Source organism: Onychostruthus taczanowskii, unplaced genomic scaffold (genome assembly GCF_017590055.1).
Source record: "Onychostruthus taczanowskii isolate IOZ18803 unplaced genomic scaffold, ASM1759005v1 scaffold25, whole genome shotgun sequence".
NCBI classification, from domain to species: Eukaryota; Metazoa; Chordata; class Aves; order Passeriformes; family Passeridae; genus Onychostruthus; species Onychostruthus taczanowskii.
In genome coordinates, this window is record NW_024499796.1 from 8,704,373 (window position 1) to 8,732,317 (window position 27,945).

The 27,945-nt window shown below is 43.3% G+C and overlaps 1 protein-coding gene across 2 annotated transcripts; it reads left to right on the plus strand.

Moving 5' to 3' along the window:
- The first annotated feature begins 2,452 nt into the window (after positions 1–2,452).
- Positions 2,453–25,675, plus strand: QSOX2 (quiescin sulfhydryl oxidase 2). Of its 2 annotated transcripts, none has more exons than XM_041406958.1 (12): positions 2,453–2,728; positions 7,250–7,350; positions 8,525–8,573; positions 9,672–9,780; positions 9,977–10,067; positions 11,264–11,409; positions 11,945–12,088; positions 13,799–13,928; positions 15,833–15,955; positions 17,009–17,159; positions 20,636–20,824; positions 22,940–25,675. In XM_041406958.1, exons 1-12 carry the CDS (start codon positions 2,458–2,460, stop codon positions 23,488–23,490), a joined length of 2,055 nt encoding a protein of 684 aa, XP_041262892.1. In that variant the 5' UTR covers positions 2,453–2,457; the 3' UTR covers positions 23,491–25,675. The 2 variants fall into 2 exon arrangements, with proteins under 2 accessions (XP_041262892.1, XP_041262893.1); XM_041406959.1 differs by having other exon boundaries at positions 9,675–9,780.
- Positions 25,676–27,945: the final 2,270 nt, after the last annotated feature.

Here is a 27,945-nt window from a genome sequence, read left to right on the forward strand (position 1 = left end):
ATTTGATTTTAGCCTTATGCTACACCTGAGGCAGAGACCCATCAGATTTCAATGAGGGTTGTGAGTGAAGCCTGAACCCTCACACGCTGCTCTGCAGGGAAGGACACAGCTATAAACCACCTCCTGCTGATGAGAATAAAAAGTGTGTACACAGAACATGTCAGACATGTTTAATATCCCCCACCATTCTGTGTTCAAAACCTGAGATTCTGGCACCCAGATATATTGACCTGTTCACTCAGTGGCAAGGCTTCAATATCAAGATTACTCTCCTTCAAGGTCTAATATTTTGTTTGCCTTGGGTTTGATCAATATTAACCTCCTGGGTCAATAAATCTTGATACTAGCCTCAAGAGGAGTCATTATCTTTCATAGAAAATGATTATTTCTCAGTTAAACCCTACATTTAATTCTCCTGTAATCCATCTCTTTCATCTTCATACATTTAACAATTCTTCTAAATAAAATGTGCTCTAAAATATCCTAGGCACTGCAGATTTTTAAAATCCTAATTAGTAGCTGCTACAAGGTTTCTCGGTTCTTGGAAGCTGTTGTAGCTCTGCTATTGCAACCATCTATTTTGTTGCTTGCTCTACCCAGAAAAAAAAATAGAGAAAACCCCAATGCTGGGATGTGATATGAGAAACCATTTAGGTCGTAGCTGTGGATATGGATCAAAAGATATGTGTCTGAAGCATTTTAGATATAATGGTCAAATAAAAGAGTCAGGAAAAGGCAAAAGTAGCAGAATTTTTCTCTTGTACTGTTTGTGGGTTGTTGGCCACAAACAATGATGAATTAAGTTCTAACCCTGAACTCCCCGATGGGCCTGAAGTAAGAATTTAAACCCCTTTGTTCCCTACTTGTTCTTGAAGGATTAAAAGAAGTGTTTGTGAGCAACAGAAGCAAGAATTATCTTTTCAGAGACCTCAGTCTTTCATTATCTGAGTTTTTAAATCCTCTGAAACCCTTCCCTGGGGATGTTGTTGGGTTTCTGCTTCTCATTAAGGTAATGAAAATTCTTCAGCCTGTATTTAGAAATGAAAGGAGACTTCCATAGTGGGTCAGAGGGAAAAGGTGCTAAAATCCATTTTAGTGCTCATCCTGAATTTATGGAAAGGACAGAGCTTTTCTCAAACCACCTACACACAGCCTTTTATCAGAGCTTCAGTTTGAGGAGAGGCTCTTCCCTGCCGAGAGAGGTGCTTAGCGATGAAAGAGCTCTCGACCCAAAGGCTGCCCTGCTTTCATCTCTGCTCAGCCAGAAGACTCGTGAAGCTAAAACTTCTCTTTTCATATAATCACAAAAATTTGGCCACCGAGTGATGTCACAGAAGGAAGGGACCACGGTGGGTCCGGCAGTGCAAGCTCCTGGCGCAGCAGGGTTATCCCATAGCACAGGATCGTGTCAGATGGCTCTGGAATATCTCCTGTGAGGGAGACTCCAAACCCTCTCTGGGCAACCTGTTCCTGCTCCTGGCCACTCCGGTGACGAGCGCTTTTCTAACACTTGGAGCTTGTTGGTTGCTCTCGATTGAATCAAACATCAAAGAACATTCTTTTTGAATAAAATATATAGATATATTCCGTATTTTTCACGCTCAGAGGACACGGAGAGTCCTTGCTCCCCTCAGGGAAACCGGACGGTCCCTGCTTCTCTGAGGGACACGGACAGTCCCCGCTCCTCTCAGGGGGCAAGGGATAATTCCCGATCCCCTCAGGGGACAAGGGACGGTCCCCTCAGCAACAAGGACAATCCCGGCTCCTCCAAGGAACATGGGACGCCCGCCGTTCCCCTCAGGGATGCGGACGGACCCCGCTGCCCTCAGGCCACGCCGCCATGGCCGGCGCGTTGCTATGGCGCGGCCCCGCCCCGCCCCTCTCCGCGCGTCCCAACATGGCGGCGGCGGGCGGGGGCCGGCGGGCGCTGCTCCGGGTTATCCCATAGCACAGGATCGTGTCAGATGGCTCTGGAATATCTCCTGTGAGGGAGACTCCAAACCCTCTCTGGGCAACCTGTTCCTGCTCCTGGCCACTCCGGTGACGAGCGCTTTTCTAACACTTGGAGCTTGTTGGTTGCTCTCTGTTTCAGGATTGAATCAAACATCAAAGAACATTCTTTTTGAATAAAATATATAGATATATTCCGTATTTTTCACGTTTTGCGGACACGGAGAGTCCTTGCTCCCCTCAGGGAAACCGGACGGTCCCTGCTTCTCTGAGGGACACGGACAGTCCCCGCTCCTCTCAGGGGGCAAGGGATAATTCCCGATCCCCTCAGGGGACAAGGGACGGTCCCCTCAGCAACAAGGACAATCCCGGCTCCTCCAAGGAACATGGGACGCCCGCCGTTCCCCTCAGGGATGCGGACGGACCCCGCTGCCCTCAGGCCACGCCGCCATGGCCGGCGCGTTGCTATGGCGCGGCCCCGCCCCGCCCCTCTCCGCGCGTCCCAACATGGCGGCGGCGGGCGGGGGCCGGCGGGCGCTGCTCCCGCTCCCGGTGCCGGTGCCGCTCCCGGTGCTACTCCCGGTACTGCTGGCGGCCGCCGCCACGGCGCGGCTGTACCGGCCCGGACACGACCCGCTGACCGTGCTGACGGCCGGCTCCGTGCGGCCGGCGCTGCTCAACTCCTCGGCCGCCTGGGTGGTGCAGTTCTACAGCTCGTCCTGCGGCCACTGCATCGCCTTCGCGCCCACCTGGCGAGCGCTGGCGGGGGACGTCAAAGGTGAGGCTCGGACCGGGTCACCGCACACGGCCCCGCCGGCCCGGCCGCTGTCCCGCGGCCCTTCGCGGCCTCCCGCGGTGCCCGGAGCCGGTGCAGGGCCGCGGCGGTGCCTGGCGGTGTCCCGGGGGGCGCCGGGCTGTGGGACCGCGGGGCCTCGGGCACTGTGTCACCCGTGGGCCATGCCGTGTGTGCCGAGGGTTGTGTGAGCCGCTGTGCCTTGGCGTGCGAGCATCAACCTGGTTCTCTGCTCTGGAGTGTGAGCATCACCCTGATCCCCAGCTCTGGTGTGTGAGCATCACCCTGATCCTCTGCTCTGGTGTGTAAGCATCATCTTCATCCCCTGCTCTGGAGTGTGAGCATCACCTTAATCCTCTGCTCTGGAGTGTGAGCATCACCCTGATCCCCTGCTCTGGTGTGTGAGCATCACCCTGATCCCCTGCTCTGGTGTGTGAGCATCATCTTCATCCCCTGCTTATGTGGTGCCACACAGCCAAAATAGCACATGGGACAGAGCAAGGGGTGAATGGTGTTCCATCCACTTCCAAATTAAAAGTTTTGAAGGAATCCAGACATAAAACATTACTTTGCCTGCACACAGCAGTGTGGTTTGCATGCAAGTGTCCCTGTGAACCCGAGGTTTGTTTACACTGAACTCCTGAAGGCACGATGTTTATCTTCTATATGTTTTATAAAGAGAGCAGCTTGTTTCAGAAGATAAGCAAAAAATAACGTGGTACTGGAGAGGCCGTGCCCACACTTGATTTATATCTTGCAAATTCAGTGTAGTGTGGATGGGCTCAAAGGGGGAAAAGAACCACCAGAAAGTAAAACAAAAATCAAGCAAAGTGAGAACCAGGTTTTCTCATTCATCAGTTAGTGACTTGAAATTAATGGTGGCATCTATAGCTTATGCTGAGGGACCTGCCTTGCTTCTCTTAGCCTGCTCAGTTTTTTTGGCAGGTGCTGAAGAGTTTTACTCTATTTGTAGATGTAAGGAAACAAGTGGGCCCCTGAAGTATCAATTAAAGTTCATTACTTCTGCTGGGGAGGAAACCTGAGATCAGATTTGTAGGAAATGTTATGCTTAATATAGCAGTGTAAAAGGCTTTTAAACTACTCTTAATTCTCATTTCACCCAGGAGATGTTTTCAGGATGGATACAGCAGTTTTTAATGCACTTGTGGTTTCACTTTGAGAGGGACTAAAGAGCTCTGGCCATTCTGTGACACTCTGAAAAGCATTAACAGCTCACATGAAATGCAGGTGAAGTTTTAGGTGTGCATTTAGATCTATGGAAATGGAAACCCACCCTAAAATAGGTGCATCACACACTGAGGAATTGTGATTGGTGAGCAAAAATTCAAAAGCAGAGAAACAGAGCAGTCATGGTTTTCAGAGCACTTCAAATGCTCCTTTCTTGAATGAAGGGTTTGTTTATAAACCAGTGACTTTCTTCTGTTTAATTTGCATAAGTTTATGTAACATTTTCTCTCCTGCTTTAATGGCCAAAATAATATTAGATCTTCTCCTTCCTTGAAGTAACAAGGAGATCTTTGAGCACAGCAGTGGAGAGCATGAAGAGCCCAAAGTGGCCAGAGCTTTGGCCAAAATAGGACAGGGATTTAGGTAGGATTACAGCAGTGTGATGCCTTTGTGACTTGTAAAGACTTCTTCAAATACATGTTTTCATTCTCACCACCAGACATGGTAACTGCAGATGCTGTCATGCACTTGTATCACTGCAATCAGTGCCTCTCTCCTTTAATCCACTGAGTTTTTATGAAAATTTTCATTTAGAAAGTAGACTTTGAATGTTTGTGGACATTGGCACAACCAGCAAATGCTGTTGGCTTTTGGTGTTATTTGTCAGCCAAATGTTTCCATTTTCAAGTTGGATGAATGGATTTTAGGAGACTGAGAACAGTCACACTTTTCATTGGTAGCTTCATCAAAGAAACCAAACCCAAAACGTTTTGCCCACTTAATCTGTCTTAACATTTGTTTTTCAAAGATATTTACTCATCTGTTAGGATATTAAAGGATATCCTTGAGGATGCAGATTTTATTTTAGGGAACTCCTAGATCACTGGGGTTATGTTTGCTGATTTGGTGTCCAAACAAAATCCAGTTAAATTGGTGCAAGAGCTTTGTCCAAAAAAGGCCTGTGCTAATAGACCTAATTTTAATTTTGTTTCTCATTTGTTAAATCTTGGCAATACTACCATTGCAGACTTCACAGCAGAAGATAATCCTCCTGAAAAACAGGATCAGTGCTTGCTTTTGTGTAATTTATGCTTTTGTTTTGATACTCCCTCTCAGAACAGGCTTTAAGCTCAGTCAGTGCTGCTGCTTTTCTAATCACACATTTCATTTTATTACAGCAGTGGCCAAAGTGGCCATTAGAGTTAATTATCCTGTCTAAAAGATGATTAAGTTTATCCAGCAAAATATATACGGGCTGGAATTATGTGTAGTAACAAACCCTTGGAAATCCCACATAGGACAACCTGTGAATTATACACAGAGTCAATTCACTCCTCAGGATTTGGAGTAACTGTCCAAATTTAGCAGGTTTTGTTTCAAATCCATAATAATCTCCTGCTTGAAACTGTTCTTTGAACACATTTGGTGAGGAGCTGCAGTCACCTTATCACGGTTCAGGAAACAGCCAAGTGTCAAAATAGGCAACTCTCAAGTAGCTGTGAGAGAGAGGTGCCTGTGATGAGCCTTTTACCCCCCTGACTGAAACTTCCTGATGGAAAACAGCCAGGTTTGTGGGAAGGAAGTGAATTCCTTGTAATTCTCTGTGGCATTTCTCACGTGGGAGGTTTGACCCACCTGCAGGATTCCAGTTTGTCCAACACAGCCCTGTCATTCACTGGAGCCTGTTTACCATAAACAGAGATTGTGTTGGTTAATGCATCCCTCATCTGCCTCTTTCCCCTCGCTTGTGAGTCAGTATTTCAAAACCACTAATGCTAATTTAAAATTAATCAGCATTTTGAAAAAAGCCAGCCCAGCCTACAGTGCCGCAGTAACTCCAGAGTGTCAGCTGTGCACTCCAGCAGCTCTGGCAGCCCTTGGAAAGGAGCAGCTCCGTTTCCAGCAGCAGGAATGCTAAGCAGCACATCCCAGCTGGTGCTCTTTAACCCGGCTGTTTCGCTGGGGTGGGGCTGCTTTGTTGTGCGGGGTTATTTGCATTGAGTTCTGAGAGCTCCCATTCATGGAGCGGAGGAGGATCCAGACAGGTGGAAAAAGGAGGAGGAGTGGTGAAAGTTGAATGAAGGAGATAACCAGAAGCCAAACTTTTCTTTTGTGTTTTGCGTTTTATTTGATGAAATGGGCTGTTGTGTCCTTTGTGCTGCTGTGAATGGGTGCCCATCTGCTCCAGCGTGTTTGAGAGCTCTCCTGGTGCCCGCTCAGCTCTTGGCACGTTCAGCACAAACCTCTCCATCAGCTGCCCTGCCCTCCTCCAAACACAAGTAAAGGTCAAGCTAAATTTCACAGACCAGAACTGTCCATCAGCTCTTGAACTTGATGAAGCCTTCATGCTCTTTGCTATAAAAGCAGGTTTAATTTTAATGCTTTCTAAATGTTATTGGGAATTGTGGGGGACCTTCAAATTCTGCCCAGGGCTGGTTTGATTTAACTTTGCTTTGAAAAGCAGCTGTCTGAGGATCCTCTTGGAGTGGTTCTTCCTTAAAGATTGCTACAGCAGAGGCTGGCTCAAAAAGGTAAATTCCCAGCAAAAAGAGAAGGAAAAAGCTGTAAGTTAGCTGAAAGCTTTTACTGAAGTTATATAAGCATATTTATGGAAATCCTTGAACTCCCCTGGTTATTGCTATAAAGGAAAGTCAGAGTGATGCTCAAAGTCTGCTTAAAACTCAGGTATTTTTGTGGGTATAACTAATGCATTTCTGAACAATACTGCTCCATAAATACAGCTTTCAGCAGACACTGCATGAGTTGGAGTTGTTTTTAATTCTGAGGCCTCTCAGAAAACTCTTAAGTTGGAGAAAAAGCAGCTTGTTAAAAAAACTCTAATACAAGGAGCATCAAATTTATGGGTTTGTAATTGACATCCACGTGGATGAGTAACTGCTGGATGAATTTTATTCAGTTACATACATTCTGCATGCTCTATTTTATGAGCACAGCTAATGGGAAAAGCTGAGGAATTCAATCCAGTTCCTTGCAAGTGTTGGATTGGCCCTGATTTCATCTTCCTGGATTCACCCCTGGAACTGCTGCACTGTGTGCTGGGATTCCTCTTGTTCAGGTGCATGGAAAACACTGATGGAGCCAAGAAAAACAGGGAGGTTTTAGTTATTTTAAAAATCAGTAGATTGTATTACACCGGGGCATGGAAATGAATGGCAAATGAGAATCGACCCAAGGCTGGATTTTTATGCCACTGGAATCTCTCAGTCCTGTTGCTGGTTTCCATGGGAAGCAAGGTAATTCATCAGCTGGGATCCGTGGTCTCTCCTGCTGAAAATTGAAAGATATCTTTGTTTGCAGACTGGGAATCTGCAATTAGAGTTGGAGTGCTGGACTGTGGGGAAGAAGGGAACTACGAGACGTGCAAAGAATATGGGATTCACTATTACCCAACTCTTAGGGTAAGTGCAGAACATCCTGCCTTAGGCAGATGATGCATGTTTTCTAATAATTAAACTGTGTAACTCAATGTGCTGTAGCTTTCTTTGCTTTGCTGAGAAAACTGCAGAGCTGATAAAAGATTAATTTGGGGGGGGTTTTGCTGAATGCAAGAGCTGATGCAGCTGTTTTGAGCAGTAATTCAGTTCTGAATCTAAAAAATTCTTATTGAGAGAAGAGATCATTCTGTCAAATATCATGTTATCACATGTATGTAACCCCTAGTTTCAACAGATTTATTAGATAATAACCATTTGTATAAATATTTTTCAAATTCAGCTGTTACGGGATTATTAATAATGTTTTTAGTTTTGGTGTGTGATGGTAAATGGAACACATTAAATTGCCTCATGATTGCATGACCAATTAAAAACTTACCCTAGCTAGATCCTTCACTATTTTTGTGATTAATTTAGTAATATTTTTCATAATAAAATGCTTAGACTGCCTTTTAAAGAGGATGCCACGTTAGCCAAAAGTATCTGCTATTGTTCATTTTAATGCAGTTTTTACCTTCTCAGTCAGTCTGTATTAATCACATTATTAAGTATGACCAGAATGTGGTGGATGGAGAGGGTTGAATAAACTGTTTGTGATGACAGGAGAGGGAACAGGAGGCATTTCAATGTAGGATTTGTGGTCTTTTACCCTGACAGTAAAACCAATATTTTTATTTTCTTTCACTCTCCAAAGTTTTAGGTGTAAATTGTGATATCCTCTCTTTATTAAACACAGAATCTTCCATGGTATTTTTTTGTAGCAGAAGGCAGCCAAGCTCCCTTAGATCTCCTGTTTAGCCACTGGAGGGAGTTGGAAAAATGTGAATAGTGTTCCAAGTGCACACACAATTGGTAGCACAGATTTGGTGATCAGTTCATTTGTGTTTGGGTTAATGTTTGCAGTGCAGGATCAATACACACCGTTGAATTGAGCATTAAGGGGTTTTTCCTCTTGCCCTCAGGTAGGTGAGAAGCAGCTTTTTGGAACTTAGAGGCTAAGAGGGAAAACTGTCTCTTGAGCAGATAAATAAAAATGTTTTGAAGTTAGAGCTGTAAAAGTAAAAACTCTTGAAAGCCTTTTTATTCCTAAACTGGGCTTTTTTGTCTGATACAGTGACTTTTCTTTTCTCCTACACAGTACTTCAAAGCATTTACAAAGCAGTTCACAACTGGAGAAAATTACCAAGGTAAGAACATTTTACTGTGAGAAATCCCCAGAGCAGTTTTCCTGTCAGCCAGGGCTGTGTCACACAACAAGCAAAATCCTGTCAGTTCCTTTGGGCAGGGATGGGGTGGACACTAAATAGCTCTTTAAGACAGAGTATTTCAAGTACTCTACAAAGTGTTAATCAGAATTTTAGGCAGGCAAAACATTTCTCCAAGAAACTTAGGAACCACATTCCTTTTTTTTTTTTTTTTTTTTTTTTTAATGTAGCTCCTAATTTTCACAAATGGCTTGTTAATTTTTTTAATCCCTTTTCTTCCCACCACACTCCTCATCAGCACGAGATCCAATTTACTCAATTCTGACTTTTGATCCCTCAGCCATTTTCCAGGCATCCTGAGTAGCACTGGGAGAGCCTCTATTCAGATGGTGACTCCCTGAAAATAGGCTTATCCCAGGGTTTGTCAGGATCACAGCTTGAGGTGGTTTGTTTGGGACAAAAGTAATGTTGTCCCTTTCCATGGATGAACATTTAAAAGGCCAGAGGTCAGAGGAGAGACCACCTGCACCATTAACCCTTCCTGTACAAGGAAACCTTAGTTTTAACTCTTGGGAATTTGAAGTATTTTCTCCTTTTTAATATGGTTCCTTTGAAGCAAATAAAATATTTTCACACTTCAGTTATTTCCTCCTCTTGTTCCGTGGTTTTGTGGCTTCTCCATTTGGTAGGAATAATATACCTTGGCAGATTTTAATTTGTGGTTATTATCCTGCTGAAGTTGCTCACAGCAACTGCTGTGAAAATGTTCACATTGAGAATCAAGCATTGTTTGAAGAGAAAATCAGCAAGGCAGGCAGATGGATACATTTGGAAAAGTCTTGAGGTTTTAGTAATTTTAGGGTGGGATGACAGCTTTTAAATATGATCTCACAGCAACATTGAAATGAAATCCTACACCCAAATCCTTAGTTCCTTTTCTTCAGCCAAATAGCATGCTGAGTTTTAAGTCTGAATTTAAAGGAAAAACCTGACCCAGAAAAGCATGCATAGCAAACCTTCATGTGAGTCATTTTTGCTCAGTTTTCTGAAGGGTTGTGTTTTTTTGGAACCTGTTCTCAGCAGGAGGAGATCGAGAGCTGCAAACACTTCGTCAGATGATGATTGATTTCCTGCAGAACCATTCCCAGGAGCTGAGACCTCCTGCTTGCCCACCACTGGATCCAGTGCTGTAAGTTCCTTGTTTTCAAATGTAGCTGCTCTCTGTTTACTCAGGTAATTAAATAGACTGTGGAAGATTAAAAATCTTTAAAAAGTTTTTTTTTTCTTTTTAATGCCAGTTCTGCAATGAGATTGTAAAAGGAAATTCTGTGTGTAACAGTGGATGTGTTGCATTCTGTGCTAAATTGCTTTTCTTTTCCTCAAAGGTCCAGTGATCTCCCATCTCTTTTTGACAAGAACAGCCACCACTACACAGCCATTGTGTTTGAGAGCAACAGCTCCTACGTGGGCCGAGAGGTAACCTGGGACTTGTGAGGGACAGAGTGGCTGTGAGTGGATGTCACCATAAACCAGCTGGATTTGTGTTTATTTAGCCAAGCAACAACTCCCTGAATGCAGCTCTAGAGCAGCTCACACTCATGTTTGGGGGATCACAAAACCCAGGGATTATAGAGGGCTCTGGTGTTCACTCACACAGAGGAACTTGCTTACAAAAGAATGTGATGTCTTATTGACTTCTTCCATTCTTATTTTAGTAGAAGGTTAATTAATCAGTTTCATTCTCAGCAAAATTTTCTTTCAAGAATTTGAAAGATCACAACAAAAATATTGCCAGATTACGTTATTGTTTTGTTATTACTAGAGAACCATTTTTATTACTCATTCTTCTGGACAACTGTTTGTAATAATCTAAACTCTCCAGTTCCCTTTCTTCACATATAAATTTTGGGAAATTAAGATGGTAGCATGAAATTATTTACCCAGTTCAGAAACACAGAGGAAGTGGAGGTCTTTAGGTTTTGCTTCCCAATAAAATATTTGATTGGGCACCATTTCCCCACCTAATGATGGCCAGTGTCATCATGAGTGGAGGAGGCTGTGCTGCCAAGAGTGGGAATCACTTTGGGATCAGGCTCCTTCCAGGCATTTGTTCTCTGGGAGCTGCAAGTGGGCATTACTGAAGAAATGTGAAGGTTATAAAGTTCCTCAGCTTTTTATCACACTGTTTTTATTATCTACAGTTAGAGGGGAAGATTGAGTCATTTGATTAACACAAAGTGGAGTGTGCTTTCAGGATAAAAAATGTTTGTTAGTTTTATGTAGTATTTGAGCTTTATGGAATAGTTTAGTGAAACAGAAAATAGCATTGTTTTCATGTTTACAACACAAGACAAAATGGACAAACCTTCCCATACTGCTGAAGAAAAGGAGGCCATGTGTCATCACTGATGGAAGGAAGGAGGAAAAGAACAGAGTAGACCAAGAAAAACTAAAATTTAAAAAAAGGAAAATAGGAGTAATAATTTCTAGAGAAGAGTAAATCTTCTTTAAGTGAAATTGTTTGTGTGCACAGAGAGGCATAGCTGCACTTCCTGCAAACAGCTTAATGATGTCCTTAAAGGATGATGCACTTCACTGTTTATGTGTCTTGTCCTGCAGGATTGGCTGTTCCTTGAACAATGTATAATTCATGGCATCCTCTCATTACCCAGGTTATCTTAGACTTGGTCCAGTATGAAAACATCGTGGTGAGGAGAGCACTGAATTTTGATAAAGCTTTCCTGGAGAAGCTGGGGGTCACCTCAGTCCCCTCATGCTACCTGATACAGCCCAATGGCAGCCATGGATTAATTAACAAGTAAGTAATTATCTGTCAGAGGGTTATGGGGGTGTTCACTTCACTTATAAAAATGTCAAGATTTGATGTCCTGACTCCTCATCAATACATTGTAGTGCCTGAGCTTGTGTGTTCCCTATATTATCAATAAAAGAACTAATACTGCTTTTACTTATCACTGTTGCCTATTTATAGCTTCAATTTATTACTGTGATACTTCTGAAAGGAGTAAAACTTTGGAGTAAAAGTGGAAAAAATAAATGAAGCATCAAAGTTCTTAAGAAAACTAATTTCTTGTGTAACGTGAACTGACATTTGGATAAACATTTGTTGGTATTTTGTTGTTATTTTGAATGGAATTTCACACCCCTAATCCAAGTGATTTGTTTTTCATAAAGTGAACATTATTTCTTTTCACTTTGTATCAAAACAGGCCATGCTGCTAGGACTGTAAAACATAAACCGAAGTGAATATCTTATTTTATAAATGCAGTTATTTGCTTTGGACATTCACTTAGTCTGAGATTAAAAGTGATCTCTCTTTGTCCATTTGCAGTTTGAAGCCTCTACGGTCTTTCTTTTCTTCATATTTAAAGTCACTGCCAGGTGTAAGGAAAAAACTCCTTTTGCCACTGCAGCTGCCTGCTCCAGAAAACAAAGAGGAGAGCACAGAAGTCAAGGTGTGGAAGGAGTTTGATAAGTAAGTGATGCTCTTGAATTTTATACCTTTGGTTATTAAAAATTACCTGCAGCTTTTTCCTGCCACGTGTTAAGCTGTGCTGTAATTTATTATAAAATCATAGAGCAGTTCCATATTTTACTTCATTTCACTCCATTCAGTTCAATTGTGAGCAGCTTTTCAAACAATTCACAGGTGAAATTACTGAGGTGTTTTGGTTTTAGCAGCAAATGTCTGCACTGCTCTGGAAGGAATGTTTTTACCAGAAGTGTTGTGAAATATTCAATTGCCTTGAAAATGCCAAGGACTTATCAACCACTACCTGAAAGCAGTGATCAGTGTCCCTGGAAAAACACAGGGTAAAATACCAAGCTGTAACATTTCTGTAGGAGATTCTCTGTGTGTGCAATCTGGAAAGGGCTTGTCAAATGCAAGTACAATAGAAAATACTAAAGTCACTGTAAAAGATGTTTATCACCCCAAATCCCCTGAGGTTTATCTTCACCCTCTTTCCCTCTGTGAGAGAAGGATGCAAAGCCTTTGCAGAGAGATAATCCCTCAGCATCTTTAGATGGGAAAGATGTGGGACTGAGTGCTTTAATATAATACTTATTTTCCTTTCATGGACACTATTAGTGTCATCTTCTTTCAGTGACTGTTATAAAATACTTTATATGGAACATTCAGTTAGCAAAACAACTTAGTTAAATTGAGCTGCTTTCCAGCAAGGCAAAATCTTGTTGACATGAATCTCAACTCCAAGTATCTTCTAAATTGGATCCTTTTGGAGAACCTCCTGCATTCATGTGGATGTCTCTTTATTTAAGAAACTTGAAGCAGAATTTTGCTGGTTTTTATAATTTAAGTGAGTACTTTATTAATTAAGGAGATAAATTCAGAATAAGTCTGTGGCTTAAATTAAATTATAGATGTAGTATATATGATTATAGATTATTCTGTCTTTTAATGTGTTCTTTCCTGCATGTTATTTAGGAGGTGGGAGCAGCCAGTTTTTTCAATGTTTGTTTTTTAATTCTGTTTTTTTAGCAACAGCAATGCTGCTGAGCTCTTACAAGAAGTGTGAGCTCTCTGAACTTCTGTTTGTTCAGTTCCATTGCTCTGTCTCACCCTGCCTGAAAAGCACTGAAAGCTGGGGCTGTGTGCCTGCTGCCTTTGTGCTTTGTAAAGCAGGTTTAATTATTAAGATATTTGGTTGTGAGAAGGAACTTGGAAAATGTTTTATTTGGTTTATTTGTACCTGTCAGAACTCTTAAGAGCTGCTGTTTTTAACTGGGAGGTGAAGGACCTGCAGCAAAACTGCTGCATTTGGGAGAGGATTTCTAATCCAGTCCTTCCCAACAGTGACATTTCCAGTCTTGTTTGCACCCCTGCCCTGTGTGGGATCCCCTGTTGTTCAGAGCATGTCCTGTTTCTCTTTGTGGTCAGCCCAGCAGAGAAGCTGTAATTCCCTTACACCAGGGCTGTAATTTCATTACAAGGTAAAGCTGGCTGGGAAGCAAAAAGTTCAGTCCAATATAAAAAAACAAAACCAAACTTTCTCACGTGTGGTTGTGCCTCAATTGTCCAAACTCTGCCTGTGCCCCTCGGGCTGGGAGGACTCTGCAATCCCTGTGGGGTGGCCAGTGCTGGGGGGCTTTGATGCCACCTCCTCTCTCAGTTTGCCCTGGAGGGAAGGAGCGGCAGGAGCTCCAGGATTGATGTGTGTTCCAGGTCCAGGCTCTACATGGCTGACCTTGAGTCAGGATTGCATTTCCTGCTCCGGGTGGAGCTGGCCACCCACAAAACACTCGAGGGAGCTGAGCTGAAAACCTTCAAGGACTTTGTCACCATCTCTGCCAAGGTAGGCGCTTCTGGGCTTTGATTATTTGTGGAGATGAAGTGACTCCACAGGAAATTTATCGTGGGACATAAGTCTCTCAAAATGTCTTGCACAGTGTTTGAGTGTGTGCATCCTCAGTAGCTTAAAAAAGAGTCTGGTGGGTTTATTTAAAGGATATTTTTGAGGTCTTGTTTGCTGTTCTGACATGCTTACAGGGTTAAAATGCAATTTAATTTCACCTTAGGGGGCTCAAATTAAATAAAGCTTAAGTAGTCTGCAACATATTGAACAAACACTGTAAATATAGTCCATTTATCAGATTTTCAGGATAAGTAGCTATTGTTACTCAGTGGGATTAAACCAACCTTTGTTTTTCGTTCTTGACTTTTGAATTTCATTAATGCATACTTGGCAAATGCTGTTCTATTTAGAGATGTTAGTAGCTTCTGTCTGAATTTTGAATATAATTGAGGTACTGATTTTGATTAAATAGGTATTCAAAAATAACTGAGCTATTGAATATAATTGAGTGTTTAAAAATTTAAAATGCTTATGTGTTACATTTGCATAAAAAGAAAATACATATAATATAATGAGTTATGACTTGAAAAAATTTTAAATCATTTTGCTTTATAATGCCAGCTTCCTGAAATGACCAATATCTCTTTATTTTTACTCCCTGTGTAGCTAGCACTATGTTTTATTTTTAAAAAGTGAATCAATAACTCTTAAGGGAATAATAAGGCCTATATGAACCATTTCCAAATATCTGGGTTTATCTGAAAATCAGACAGACAGTTCCTTACCCAGCCAGCTCCCCCCTGCAGCCATCAGGGGTCAGAAATCTGCAGCTGGCCTCATTTCTTTAAGAAAGTGTGGTGGTAATCTTTCCATCATATTATCCCCAGAGCATCCTCTGCTCTTCCCTGTGGTTCCTGGCCAGCTGATGTCATTTGGTTCCCTGGCTGTTGATGATAAATGGGGAATGTTCTCTTTTAGGTGCTTGCTCATCTCCCCCTGCCCTGTCCCACCAGGGGTTGACATCCTTTATTTGCATTTTTTTTTTGGTCATGTAACACTTTCCTTGTTTCTCTCATTTACATTTTCAGGTGTTTCTGTTAGGGATTTTTTAATATTCTTCTCCTGTTTGTAGTGATGGTCAATCCAAAGGCACAGAGAGCTCTGATTCCTGCATGGGGAATTTTCATGACTGAAATCCTGCTCTCTCTGAAAGGATCCTAAAGAATGACAGATACTTGACTTAATTCTGTAATAATTCCAACCCTCATTAAAGCAAAATAGCATTTCTGCTATTAAATAGCAGAAATCTGCTATAATCTGTAAAATAATGGCCTTACCACTGATTTTCAGTTCCTCACACTCTTCTGCCAGGCTGTGGCTCCTGTAAGTTCTGAGTTAAAGAAGTCCCTGATTCCAGATCCCTTTGGAAATCACTGTTACACATGAAAGGAAAATGCTCTTCTGGATAACAGCTCCTAAACTTACAGAAATCTGACTAAAAAGAACAGCTTTTTGTGATTGGTCTTCCAAAAATGAGAAGGATTTCAGCCCTCTGTTTCACTGGGGTGTTGTGCTCTGTTTTGAGCAACATTCTGAACTGAATTACCTTAATGTGAAATCCTAGATAATGTTAAGTTGTTCTGTAGCATTTCTGCCTGCTAAAAATTTTAAAAAATTTTTTAACATTTTGCACAAAAAATCTTGTTGAATTTTGTAAGCAAAATCTGGTGTCAGGTGGCTTTTTACTGCAAGCAGAACAAGTAATTAATTTGCTCATCAGAAAACAAAATGAAACATTTTACAGACAGCAAAAACGTTTGGATAAAACCAAAAGCGTCTCGTTGCTAATGAGATTTGTGCTTGAAAATGGTTTTTTCCATGGTTTTTTTTTTTATTTTTCTCAGCTTTTTCCTGGCCGTCAGCCTGTGGTGAAGTTGTTAGAGACCTTGCAGGAGTGGCTGGTGAGCCTTCCATTAGACAAAATCCCTTATGATGCTATCCTGGATCTGGTCAACAACAAAATGCGGGTAAGGTGTTCCCAGTTCCAGCATAAAACAGGGCATTAGGAAAGGATAAGATTCTATATCAATCTAAGACATCACTTACTGCTGCTCCCCCAGTCATAATGGAGTTATAAGAAGGTTAAAATGAAAATAAAGTGAAATCATTAGCAGGAAAAAAAAACAACCCGCATCCACACAAAGAAATTGAAATGAGAGAATTGAAACGTGCAATCCTGGCTGGGTTTTATAATGAGCAAGCAATATTTGTTCCCTAATGTCATCCCCAGGGATGCAAGATTCCCAGAGGATATTTCTGACTTTGCTCTGCCTGCTGTCAGCAGGATTCTCTTGAAGGTCAGAGTTTAAGTGATGGGAAATTTACCCACTGAAATGTGCATTATTCCTGAAGAGTTTCCCCAAATAATCTCTAATTTCCCTGCTGGAATCCCAGCCCACTTTGGCAAAGCCCTGTCAGAGGGTTGTTTTTGCACAGAACTTAAAAATTTCTTCCCCATTTCTGCCTGAAATTTGAAAGCCTCCTGTGTGTTTTAGGAAGAGGAGAGAAAAGTCTCAGAAATTAAAATCTTGCACTGGGTTTCAGATGCAATGAATAAGAAGTGGCTTTTTTCCAAGAAGAAATAATATGGAATTTTACAGCCAGTTAAGGCTTTACTCTGTAAATCATGTAAACTTTGTGGAGTAATAGGGAATTTTGGATGTGCCCAGGGGAACTCTGGTGGTGTACAGGAATATTTTCATGTGTTGTGTTCTTTAAAAAAATCTTCACAGGTTAAACTACTTTGTGTGTTCCTGTCAGACTGATTTTAGTAGTTTTGATGTCAATGACTGAACAATTTGTCTCTTGTCCAAAAGGGATGAGTTTCATGGTGATGCTTCAGAGTACCTGAAACATGAGGATTTGTGTTTGCCTGAAGCATGAACTGATTGCCAAGTGCAGAAAGCCATTTTTTGTTCTTTACCCTGGATCACCTCAGTTCCATGTGGGATCAGCAGTGCTGCCAGACCCCAGAGCAGCACATACCTTAAATACATCTCTATTTTTTTTTTTTTTTGCAGATTTCTGGGATATTTCTCCCCGGGAAAGTGCAGTGGGTTGGCTGCCAGGGCAGCAGACCAGAGCTGAGGGGCTACAGCTGCTCCCTCTGGAAGCTGTTCCATACCCTCACTGTTCAGGCTGCACTGAGACCAAAAGCTTTGGTAAACACAGGTGAGCAGCAAATATTTTCTGGTGTGTAAATCCTCAAGGAATCAGTTTGTGGAAGAGAGTGGCTGCAAGGCTGCACCAGCAGGGGTCAGAGCTTGGCTGCAGCAGATTTAGAAGTGTGCTAAATAAAGTGTGTGGCCCTAAAGCTGGGAGTAATAAAGCAGAAAAAAGGAAAAAAAGGAAAATAGAATTTCAAGCAAAGAAATGTTGAGCTCCCTGAAACGGGATGAAAATGATTCAGGTTACCTGAGGTTGCACTGGGAATGAAATTTGAGGAAAATGAGGTTTAACCATACAGTTCAGTAGCTATAAAAGATGTACAACCATTAGCTGATCTTCTGTAATGTTATTTCTTAAATACTGCATGTTGCAACTTTTTGGTTTATTTTTTTTTTCCAGCTGAATGTACCTGTCATTAATCCCTGAAGTGATTTACTACTTCTCCAGCAGTCTGTAAAATTGCTCATTTTTAGACTTGCAGCATCTTGTGAAGCTGAGTGTTGATATTCTGGTGATGATTCCTGTTTAAGAAACATGCTGGTTATAAAATCTATTCTCCTCACCCAATGAAAATAGAATCACTAATGCTAAAAGTTTGGGTTTTATTCTTGCCAGGACAGTGCTTTGTTTGGTTACAATTCTGTTTAGTTTTCATTTAAAGCCTTTTAAATGTCTTTTCCAAGGAATATGAGAATTCTACATGTACATCATAAAACTCAGAAATTTCCAGTTTACCATTTGTTGATTGTATGTTTTAAAGGATTTTATTATTTCACATTATAGATCCATACATTTGTCCAGCATTATTTGCAGAGTGAAAATCCTTCAAATCTGAATAATTCTCCTGCAGAACAGGCATTTTTTGATAGCAAATCGTTCTGTTGTTGATTTTTGTTTCTCTTTTGTTTGTTTTTCATGGGGCAGTAGACTGAATTTCTTCAATTTAGTGCAGTGAGTTTGAGGGGTTTGTGCTGGATGATTTTGAGCTGTTCAGCAGGATCCTGCGTAACTTAAATTTCCCCTTTTTAGTCCCAAAGTGTTCTGATTAAAGCCATTAAATCTTAATATTTAACTACTCAAAATTGCCCCTCAAATTGTGTGTTTCAGGCACGAGCCTGAAGTTAAAAATACACTGTAGGACCTGAGAACTCTTTGGCACAGTTAACCCTGGCTGTAAATCGGGCCAGATATGTGATGATCACTTCTTATGGTGAAAGAATTGGGTCAGTCTGAGACTGTGGGATTATGTCTTGGGAGGTTTTCCCCTCCTTATTGCTTGTTTAAATCCCATCTACTAAAAAGCATGATGTACTCCCTAATCCTTCCCACCACAGGTAGGGTTTTATGGTTCTTGTCCACTTTAAAGATTAGGGTTACCCTGAATTGCAGTAGTTTGGGAGGAAAGAGAAAAGGAGGATTACACAGTGATACGTGGCAGATGTTAATAGAAGATTCATCTCGGGGCTGATAAAAGAAAAACAACCAAAATGAGCCATTTTGCAATTGTTTGCTTTCTGAAGCAGATGGATTTCTCTTGATTGTCCCCTCTGCTCGAGGGCCTGGCACTCTGGGTGAACTCCCTGTGGCTGTCTTGATAAAATGATTTTATTGGGTTATGTTTGATACATTTTAATATAGGAAATAGGAATAGGAAAGGAAATAGGAAAATCTGAACCTGCAGTGGGAGTAGCAGGAGAGATCCAAAGGAACTCAGGACAGCCAAGGATGTGTAAAATCATTGTAGAAATCATTTCCTGAGCACACTTCATGACAAGAAATGTGGTTTTAGGTAACACAGGATGTCTTGTTGTGAACAGAGCAGGCCTGTGGATTTTATAATAAATTATCTGGCATTTAAATCTAGTGCTGAATTTGACAGATTTCCCCACAAAATGAATTTTCAAACGTGTAACATTGTACAGGAGAACAGATGAAATTAAATCTGTGTATATATCTCTTGTTTCTCCACAAAGAAATAATTTGCTGGTTGTGTTTATTGTTCTTCCTAAATACAATTTCAGTATAAATGGTAAAACTGTTCTGCCTGAAATTCGTTTTAACTTCCAAAATAATTTTCCAGCCTTTCTTTTCATGCAGTAATTTAATCTGCTTTAATCTCATACCTTTTATTTATACATGTCTGTTCAATCACATATATTGAATGGCTGAGGAGAAATCAGGGTTTTTTTAGAATTTCTTTTGGGTCTTAAATACTTATTTTTGCTGCTATTGTTCTAAATAAAGATGTTGATGACAGTCTTTATATATTTCCCATATCTATAACAGATGAGTGCTCTGATAGTTCAAGCAGGTTTTGTTGATTTTTTTTTTCCAAGAAAACAAAGCAATAGTAAATTATTCGTGGTGTTCAGCAGCAGGAGTCTGTAATTTGATCAATCTGCACCATAAAATGTGTTTAATTTGACAAGTGTGTGCTCGTGGTAACACACAGGGCATTTTTAAATACATTTTGACATAATTTACTGGGTCAATTAAGCATGAATCAGAAATTCTGTGCTACAGAGATGAAACCATTAGGATTTCAACAAATTATATCAGGTTTTCAAGGCACTTAGAGATGTGAGGAGCTACCTGCTGACACAAGAAAGGCCACAAAGTTCTCAGCCTGTGCAGGCCTCATCTTCCTGCTGAATTCATTATTATTTTACATTATCTTCAGTGAATGTTATCAGAAGAATCACGTGTTTGTGTTTATTTTAGGAGGAATTCCTGATTTATTCTCCAAAGTGTTGCTCAGCAGCTGCTGTGTGCATTCAGAGCCTGCCAAAAAAAACCATGGAATTAATAATTTTAATGAGATTTTGGTGCTCTCTAATTCCTCAGAATTGAGGAGTAACAAAGAGCCCTCACAGGCACCTTGTGAGGGGGTTTGACTCTTGATTTTTCAGTAGCAAAGTCACCATAACTTCAGTGCCTGGCCATGAATATAGAGGAGAATGCATAATATAAACATTCCTTTACATGTTGGGCAAGAGCTTGGAAAAATCTCTAATTCCACATACACAAAGTGTGAATTTTGCATATTTTAACAATTTCACAATGTTCTCTGATAAAAATAATGTCTGGTTTTCATTAACTAAGATTGGTTTTCCCCTGAAATTTTAAGATAAATATAATTTCTAAGATAAATAAAAATTTTAAGATAAATATAATTTAAGACAAGTATAATTTAAGATAAATATAATTTAAGATAAATATAATTTCTTCTGAAAGAAGAAATTCCTCTGTAGAGACCACTTGACTTTTATTTGGTGTTCAGGGTAGCTTTGAGCACAGTTGTGCAGGCTGAATGAGTTGCATGTGTTGGTTCAAACAGCCACTTCAAACTGCAGAAGTGATTAATTTCAGATTGATTTCAGCTCAGCTGTCAATTCTATGGAACAAGGGAGCAACTTTTCCTTTCCTTCTCCCCCTTCCCTTCCCTGCTCTTGGAGCTGAGTCTGTCCCTTGTCTTGCAGGCCTTGAGGACAGCCCCCAAATCGTGCTGCAGGTGATGAGGAGATACATCCAGCACTTCTTTGGCTGCAAGGCTTGTGCCCAGCACTTCGAGGAGATGGCCAAAGAATCCATGGATTCTGTGAAAAGCTTGGACCAGGCTGTTCTGTGGCTCTGGGAGAAGCACAACGTGGTCAACAACAGGCTGGCAGGTAGGGGAGAGAAACTGCTGAGCCAGGGCTGGTAGAGAAGGAAAAGCATCCTTCTCAGAGCTGGTTTCTTCTGAGATTTCACCTGTTGCTTGGTGAGGCTCTTTCTGGAGCACAAATCAAAGGAGCAATTCAGCTGCTTAGAAGTGGATAAAAAAATAATTGCATTTTTTTTCTGTACCGGTTTAGGGTTAAAACCTGCCTTTGTTTTGTTTTGGGAAATGATGGCAATTGAACAAGAGGCTTCCTCGGGATAAAAGAGCCTCAACTCTTGGCAGATCAGCAGCTGAATGAAATAAAATTACTGTATAAAAGAAATCTGTGCCCCCTCCAGATCCCTGTGTTTTCAGTTGAGAGTGCTGTTAAAATACTGGTTGTGTTTAATCCATTCTGTTATGGAGGTATCAAGTAACTAAAGCACTAAAGAAAATTGGTTTCTCTTTGCACTAAATCCCTGTCTGCTGTTATGGATCTGGGTAATGCAGCATTAGTTACAATTTCAATGTGCTACATTGTGTTCATATTATGCTCCTGCTGCATTCCCAAGATTTATGAAGAATTAAATACTGGTGTGAGTACAAACAGTTTGCCTCCTTTCTCTGAGGAGAAAAAAAAGGTAAATAATAAGAGATTAAATAAAAACATCCTCTAATTTTGGTTCCTGTAACAGGCAACTCCAGTGGACTTGGAGTGGCCAAGTGGTGGAGCAATGCACTTATTTAGAACATTAAGGTATTGGAAAACTCACATGGATATTGATTTAGGTGATGCAGCAGCCAGCTAAAATACCCTTTTAGTAAGAAGTATAAACACACTGGAATAAATAATAATGTTAAATTATGCTTTTTCAGTTTGCTAAAATTTCTCTGTGGGACAGTGATGTATTTTTACCCTTAAAAGCTGCATCTGTATTTGTGGTGCTGTGTGAGAAATGATGTTTGGTCAATGAAAACACCTCGGGGTGGGGGTCAGGAGGTGCCTGGATATGGCTCTGCCCTATTGAATTATTCCCTGTTCCTTTGGAATGCACAGGATTTACAGCATTCCCCTCTTTTGGCAGGAACACACAAAGTACAGGGAGCTTTCTGTTTGTAACCTTGCTGTAACACATTTTGTTTCTGCATTTTGTATTGAAACAAATTGATTGCTGAGTGATCTTTAGGATAAAAAAGCCAATTTGCTCTTTTGCTCGTAAATATCAAGGAGACAAATATTTTTAAATGTCTTTTGAATCCCTATTTTACCCAAAATCATGGGGAAATTTCCTGCTTTAAAAAAAAAAATAAAAATAATGAAATGAGAATAAAATGCAATATTATTATTCCTAAAATATTTTAAGTGCTAGTGTACTAATCAGGTTAATAAATTAGGGGTTTTACCAGGTGAAGATAATTTTTAGAAAAAATATCTCCATTCACATTTTAGGATATTGTTTTTTAGAGCAAAGTGTGAGAGCAGCTGCATCATTCAGCTCAGAAATGTGGCCAGAGCTGTGAGCATCTGAAATGTTAAAATTAGATCTCATTCAAGACAGTGTCACATATTTAAAGACTTGTTTTTTAGCTGAAAAATACAACTTAAATATGAACATGGCTTTTAAAATACTACAGACAATTTGTTCTGGTAGTGGTGCAGAGCTGTGGAAAAGCAAGCTTGGCATGGAATGGTTCACAACACAGAAAATGAAAATATCTGAGTGTCTGGCCTTGGAGCTGCTCTTGCAAACCAGGCAGAAAACAGGGATTAAGGAGTGAAAAGAGCAGTTTGTTTTGCACCATAATTCAGGTTAACCCTGCAGGGCCCAGACTCTTGTGTGTTCCTGCCTTCTAAAAGCAGCAATTGCAGGATTTGGGGTTGGGATTGAAATGCTGCAGCTTTTACTGTGAGAAAAGGGAAATAATTGTGAGTTCGTGTTTGTATCTTGAAATGTTTGGGGTCAGAATTGATGAGAAAAGTTGTTCCAATTTTTTTTTTGTGTAATTCAGCTGTTGTGCTGTGGCTTTTTATGCCAACCTCAGTGGAAGTGGAAAGCACTCCCTGGGCAGTGCCTGATGGTGCAGCTTTCCCTCTTCATTCCTCCTGACTTTCTTCCATTTTTATTTTTCCCCTCCTAATTAGGTGATTTGACCGAAGATCCAAAATTCCCCAAAGTTCAGTGGCCAACTCCAGACATCTGTCCTGCGTGTCATGAAGAGGTCAAAGGGCTGCACAGCTGGAATGAAGACCAAGTCCTGCAATTCCTGAAATCCCACTACAGCAGTGAAAATATCCTCTATAAATACACCCAGAGCCAGACTGACCCCAGTGACAACGAGCAGGGAGACACAAGAGAGGTGAAAGACAAAAACCTGCAGAAGAACTCAGGGGGAAATGGGGAAAAGCAGCTCCAGGATAAGGAGAACCCAGGAGATCCAGGCTCCAAGGTGTTGGAGAAGCCAGCGGGAAATCCTGGAGCTGTCCAAGGTAGCGGCAAAAACGCAGCTGCATCCGTGAGCCTCAAAGGGACCAGGCAGGCTGTGTCCTTCCTGGGGATTGGATTTTCCAACCTAGACATGAGTCTGTGTGTCATCCTCTATGTGGCATCATCCTTGTTTTTAATGATCATGTACTTTTTTTTCCGGGTGAGGTCCAAGCGCTGGAAAGTGAAGTCTCACCGTTCCTCGGTGTAGGAGCTCTCGCTGTTCGTGGCTGTTGGGTCCCAGACACAGCTTTAATATTTATGATCAGGGATTTTATATGCAGTATTCCTTGGGGCAGACCCCTTTCTTCCCAAGGCATTTCCCAGGTGTTCAGCTGGACAGGTGGAGCTGGCCTTGAGATCCCCAGGCTTTGCCCAAGGCCACGTCCATGTCCTCACCTGGGAGCGTTGCATTTGCAGTTAAGGTTTTTCCATGACTTCCCACCAACATCCTTTACTCATTTGCAGAGTAAACATTGCATTATGCAATCCGCTGTGCCTTCTGGAGAAGGAAATTGGATATTGTTTTGTGTATTTTCAAGTCAGGTGTTTGGGGTTTTTTTAATTCATCCAGAGCTGACTTCACCTCCCCGAGTGCTGAATGGTACCTTGGCTGCTTCACTGGGAGAAGCAGGAATTCTGATGTTTCTTTTCAGGAAACATGAGTTCTCTTCTGATTAAATCAATTCTAAACCTCTGTGACTTTCTGTAATGTTATTTACATATTTAAAGTAGGAAGCATTTCATGTTCAAATCATTCATCCATTCTCTGGTGCATTCCAGCCAAGGATATGTGTGTGTCATCACTGGGATGAGAGTTTTGGGGCACAATTAGCAGCCTGCTGCTGATTGCTAAGTAATTATGGTATTATCCAGGTGGAAACCAATCACGAGGAACTCTAGGAAAGGAAAACTGTTTTTAGTGAAGGACAGCAAGGTTTGTGTTACCGTGGCAGAACAGATTGGAAAATCTACAAATACTGAGTTTCTTCTGTTGAGTTTCTCCATCACAAGAGAGCAATTAACACTTCCCTTGGTATTTCCACCCAGAGCTGCCCTGTTCTGGGATGTCCAGTTCCCTCTAGAGCTCAGTGTGGGTACTTGGAGCAGCAGTGAGAAGAAATCATGAAAACATTTCAAAATCATCCTTGGGAGTAGGAGTTGCAGTGATGCTGGCTGGGGGGGATAATTCACGTCCTGGATAGTGAAGTTTATAATCCTATCCAATGTAATTGAGCATGTTCTAGTTATCCATTACCTAATCTTTAGTTAATCCTAATAGGTTTTGGCCTCAATGTTTTCTCGTGGCAGTGAGTTCTCCAGATTAATTATGTTATATAAAAGGGCTTTTCCTTTCAATTCTACATTTGCAACTTTTAATTTAATTGAATGTTTGCTGGCTCCTCTGTTACACGAGAAGGAATAAGGAGTCCCTGGCCAATTCCCTGGATTTATACCATTGGTGTGTCCTACTCTGAGGAGAAAGAGAAAAGTTCAGAAAGTTTGAAGCCTGGCAACAAAAAAGCACCAAAACTCCACAGGGTTATTTTCTCACAATCAAACACTGGCTGTTCACAAAACTGAGTATTTCTGAGGTGTCTCTGCAGCATCCAGCTGGAATGGCAGAACTGAGCTGCAAAGATTTCACTGCCCCTTGTAGCTGAAGTTTATCACAGTAACACTACAGCTCCACATGGAGGAACAGCTTTCTGGGGCTGCTGTGAGCAGAGGAAGAAACCTCAGTTCCCATGACCCTGTCAGTCCAGCATTCCTGCAGAGGGGCTGGGTCTGTGCCCTGAGGACCCTCAGAATTCCAGAGTTCTGGCAGAAGGAACCATCCTGGGTCTTTCCTCTTGGCCCTTTGTAATTCATGGAGCTTTCTTTGCTCTTGGATGTTTTCAAACAGGAAATATTAAAATAAAAGGAGTAGGATGTACCAGGAGAGACAAAAGCTGCAAGTGCTAAAGAAACCTGATGAAGTTATTTGTGAGAACTCCTAATTTTCTCTTTCCAGCAGTGCATCCACCCTGCTGTTCCTGCACAGAACTGGATGGGAACAAAGGTCCCAGGTGTGGTGTTGCACATGAGGTGTTGAAAACAGTGACAATACAATTTCAGTAATTTAAATGTTCTATTTATTTGAAGTCAATAACTTGACATTTCCAAGTCTGTTCTGGTTGGGTTGGGTTTTTACTGTCTCATTCCTCTCTTGGAAGGAAAAGTGACTGTTTTGTACTAAATTGTAAATTAATGTGCTTGTTTAAAATAAACTGCAAACGTTTGGGCAAAGTGGATGCATTTGGGCTTTTTATCTGTGTTTGCAAATTGTTTTGAGCTGAACTTTTTTTGGCAGGACATCTCATGAACATGTCCATGATCAACCACATCCATCCTCTTGGGGAGGTGTATTTTTAAGCTCAGACTTCTCAGGAGCTGCTAAAGAGCCTGAATGAGGGAAGAGAAAATAAACCAGGAAGAAACAAATGTTTGAGTGGGTTGGTTTTTATTAATGGTTGTTTTTTATTAATGGCAGAAGCCTAAGTGAGAAAGGCCATGGGCAGGTCTGGTGCCTGCTGGCCCCTGAGCAGGAGGGCACAGAAGGGTGTGCAGGGAGAGATCAGCACGAGGGCTTTTGGGGGGTCCTGGGTGTCACAGCGTGAGAGACCACGGGGCTGGCAGGTGCCACTGCTGGTCCTGATGGGACACAGCCCTGGCTCTGTCCTGATGGGACAAAGTCTCTGCCCTCTCTCCTGAATGGGACCCAGCCCCTGCCCTCTGTCCTGATGGGACACAGCCTCTGCCCTCCCTCCTGAGTGGGACACAGCCCCTGCCCTCTCTCCTGAGTGGGACCCAGCCCCTGGCTCTGTCCTGAGTGGGACACAGCCCCTGGCTCTGTCCTGAGTGGGACACAGCCCCTGGCTCTGTCCTGAGTGGGACACAGCCCCTGGCTCTGTCCTGAGTGGGACACAGCCCCTGCCCTCTCTCCTGAGTGGGACACAGCCCCTGGCTCTGTCCTGATGGGACCCAGCCCCTGCCCTCTGTCCTGATGGGACACAGCCTCTGCCCTCTCTCCTGAGTGGGACACAGCCCCTGGCTCTGTCCTGAGTGGGACACAGCCCCTGCCCTCTCTCCTGAGTGGGACACAGCCCCTGGCTGCTGGTCCTGATGGGACACAGCCCTGGCTCTGTCCTGAGTGGGACACAGCCCCTGGCTCTGTCCTGAGTGGGACACAGCCCTGGCTCTGTCCTGAGTGGGACACAGCACCTGGCTCTGTCCTGAGTGGGACACAGCCCCTGGCTCTGTCCTGATGGGACCCAGCCCCTGCCCGGCCACAGCTGTCCCACCCCTGCCCCGTGCCCGGGGGAACCGGCACCGCCACACACGGGTTTGCTCAAAGTGCTTCCTTACAGGCTCAGACTAAAAATCCACTTCAAAACCGAGCTTAAAAGGGACCGTGTGGATCATCAGCTGTCCCCAGAAGATGTTGATGGCCCTGGGGAGGGCCAGTGATGGTGCTGGTGCCACCCGGTGTCACTGCTCACGGTACCAGTCCCACTCGGGCAGGACCTGGACCCCAACTCCCGCCTGGCATTCCTGGATGCTTTATTTGGGGACCCCAGTCCTGGTCCCCAGAATGTCTCCCTGCATTTCCCAGCCGCACAGGGCTGAGCTGTCCCGCAGACTGGAGCTTGTCCCCGGCCAGATGAACCATCCCAGGGGCCAGCCCCGACCTCGGCCCCGCAGGACCCGGAGGAGGGGAGGGTGCTCTGGACTGGGTGCCTCGGGGTCCGGGGCTCGCTGAGGGCTCCCCGGCCGCCCCCAGGAGCGGGCGAAAGTCCCGGTGCTGCCGTCGGCAGGAGCATATGTGAGTTTGGAGGCTCCCGCCCCTAAGCTGCTTTTATTAATTTGTAATCCCCTGCGAGCAGGAGGTAAAGGGATTCGGGGGATTAACGGGCTCACAGTAACAACCACAATTATCAGCTCCGGCCGCCTGCGGCAAGCGGTGCACACACGCACGGGGCTCCCCCGGACGAACACGGAGCGCACCGAGAGCTCCGCACACGGGATCGCGAGGTGCCGTGGGACGGGACACAGGCACAGGCTGCGGGCAGGGGCACACGCATCCCGCACCCGTGAGCACGGCCAGAGCCCGGCCCGAACCCCCGAGCTCCCGCAGAGCCCCGGGGACAAACCCCGCACGGCCCCGCGTGTTCCGCGCACACACAACTCCGCCCGTGTCCGCCCCGTCTTCAATTAGCGCAATTAACCTCCTGCAGCCGCCGGCCGCGGGTCAGGCGCCCGCTACCTCTGTGCGTTCGTTAATTAATTAATGGAGGGGAAAAAGCCCCCCCGCTGCCCACGGGTGGCGTCGGGGGAGCCCCGCACCGCGGGGACAAACGAAATCTGGGCTCGGGGGCGGCCGGCGGGCAGCCGGGCCCGGGCGGAGGCTCCCCCCGACGGCGGCTCCCCCGACCCCCTTCGTGCGGCCGCCGGGGGCTTCGCGGGGGCCCGGGGGTCGCTTTGCACCCGAGGGCGGCGGCTGCAGCCCGAGCCCACGCGTGGGACTGCGGGGACACGCGTGGGACGGCGGGGACAGCGCTCCCCCGGCCGCTTTTGTGATGCTAAAGAGCCCGGCGCTGAACCGCGGCCCAGCTGCGGCCCGGTG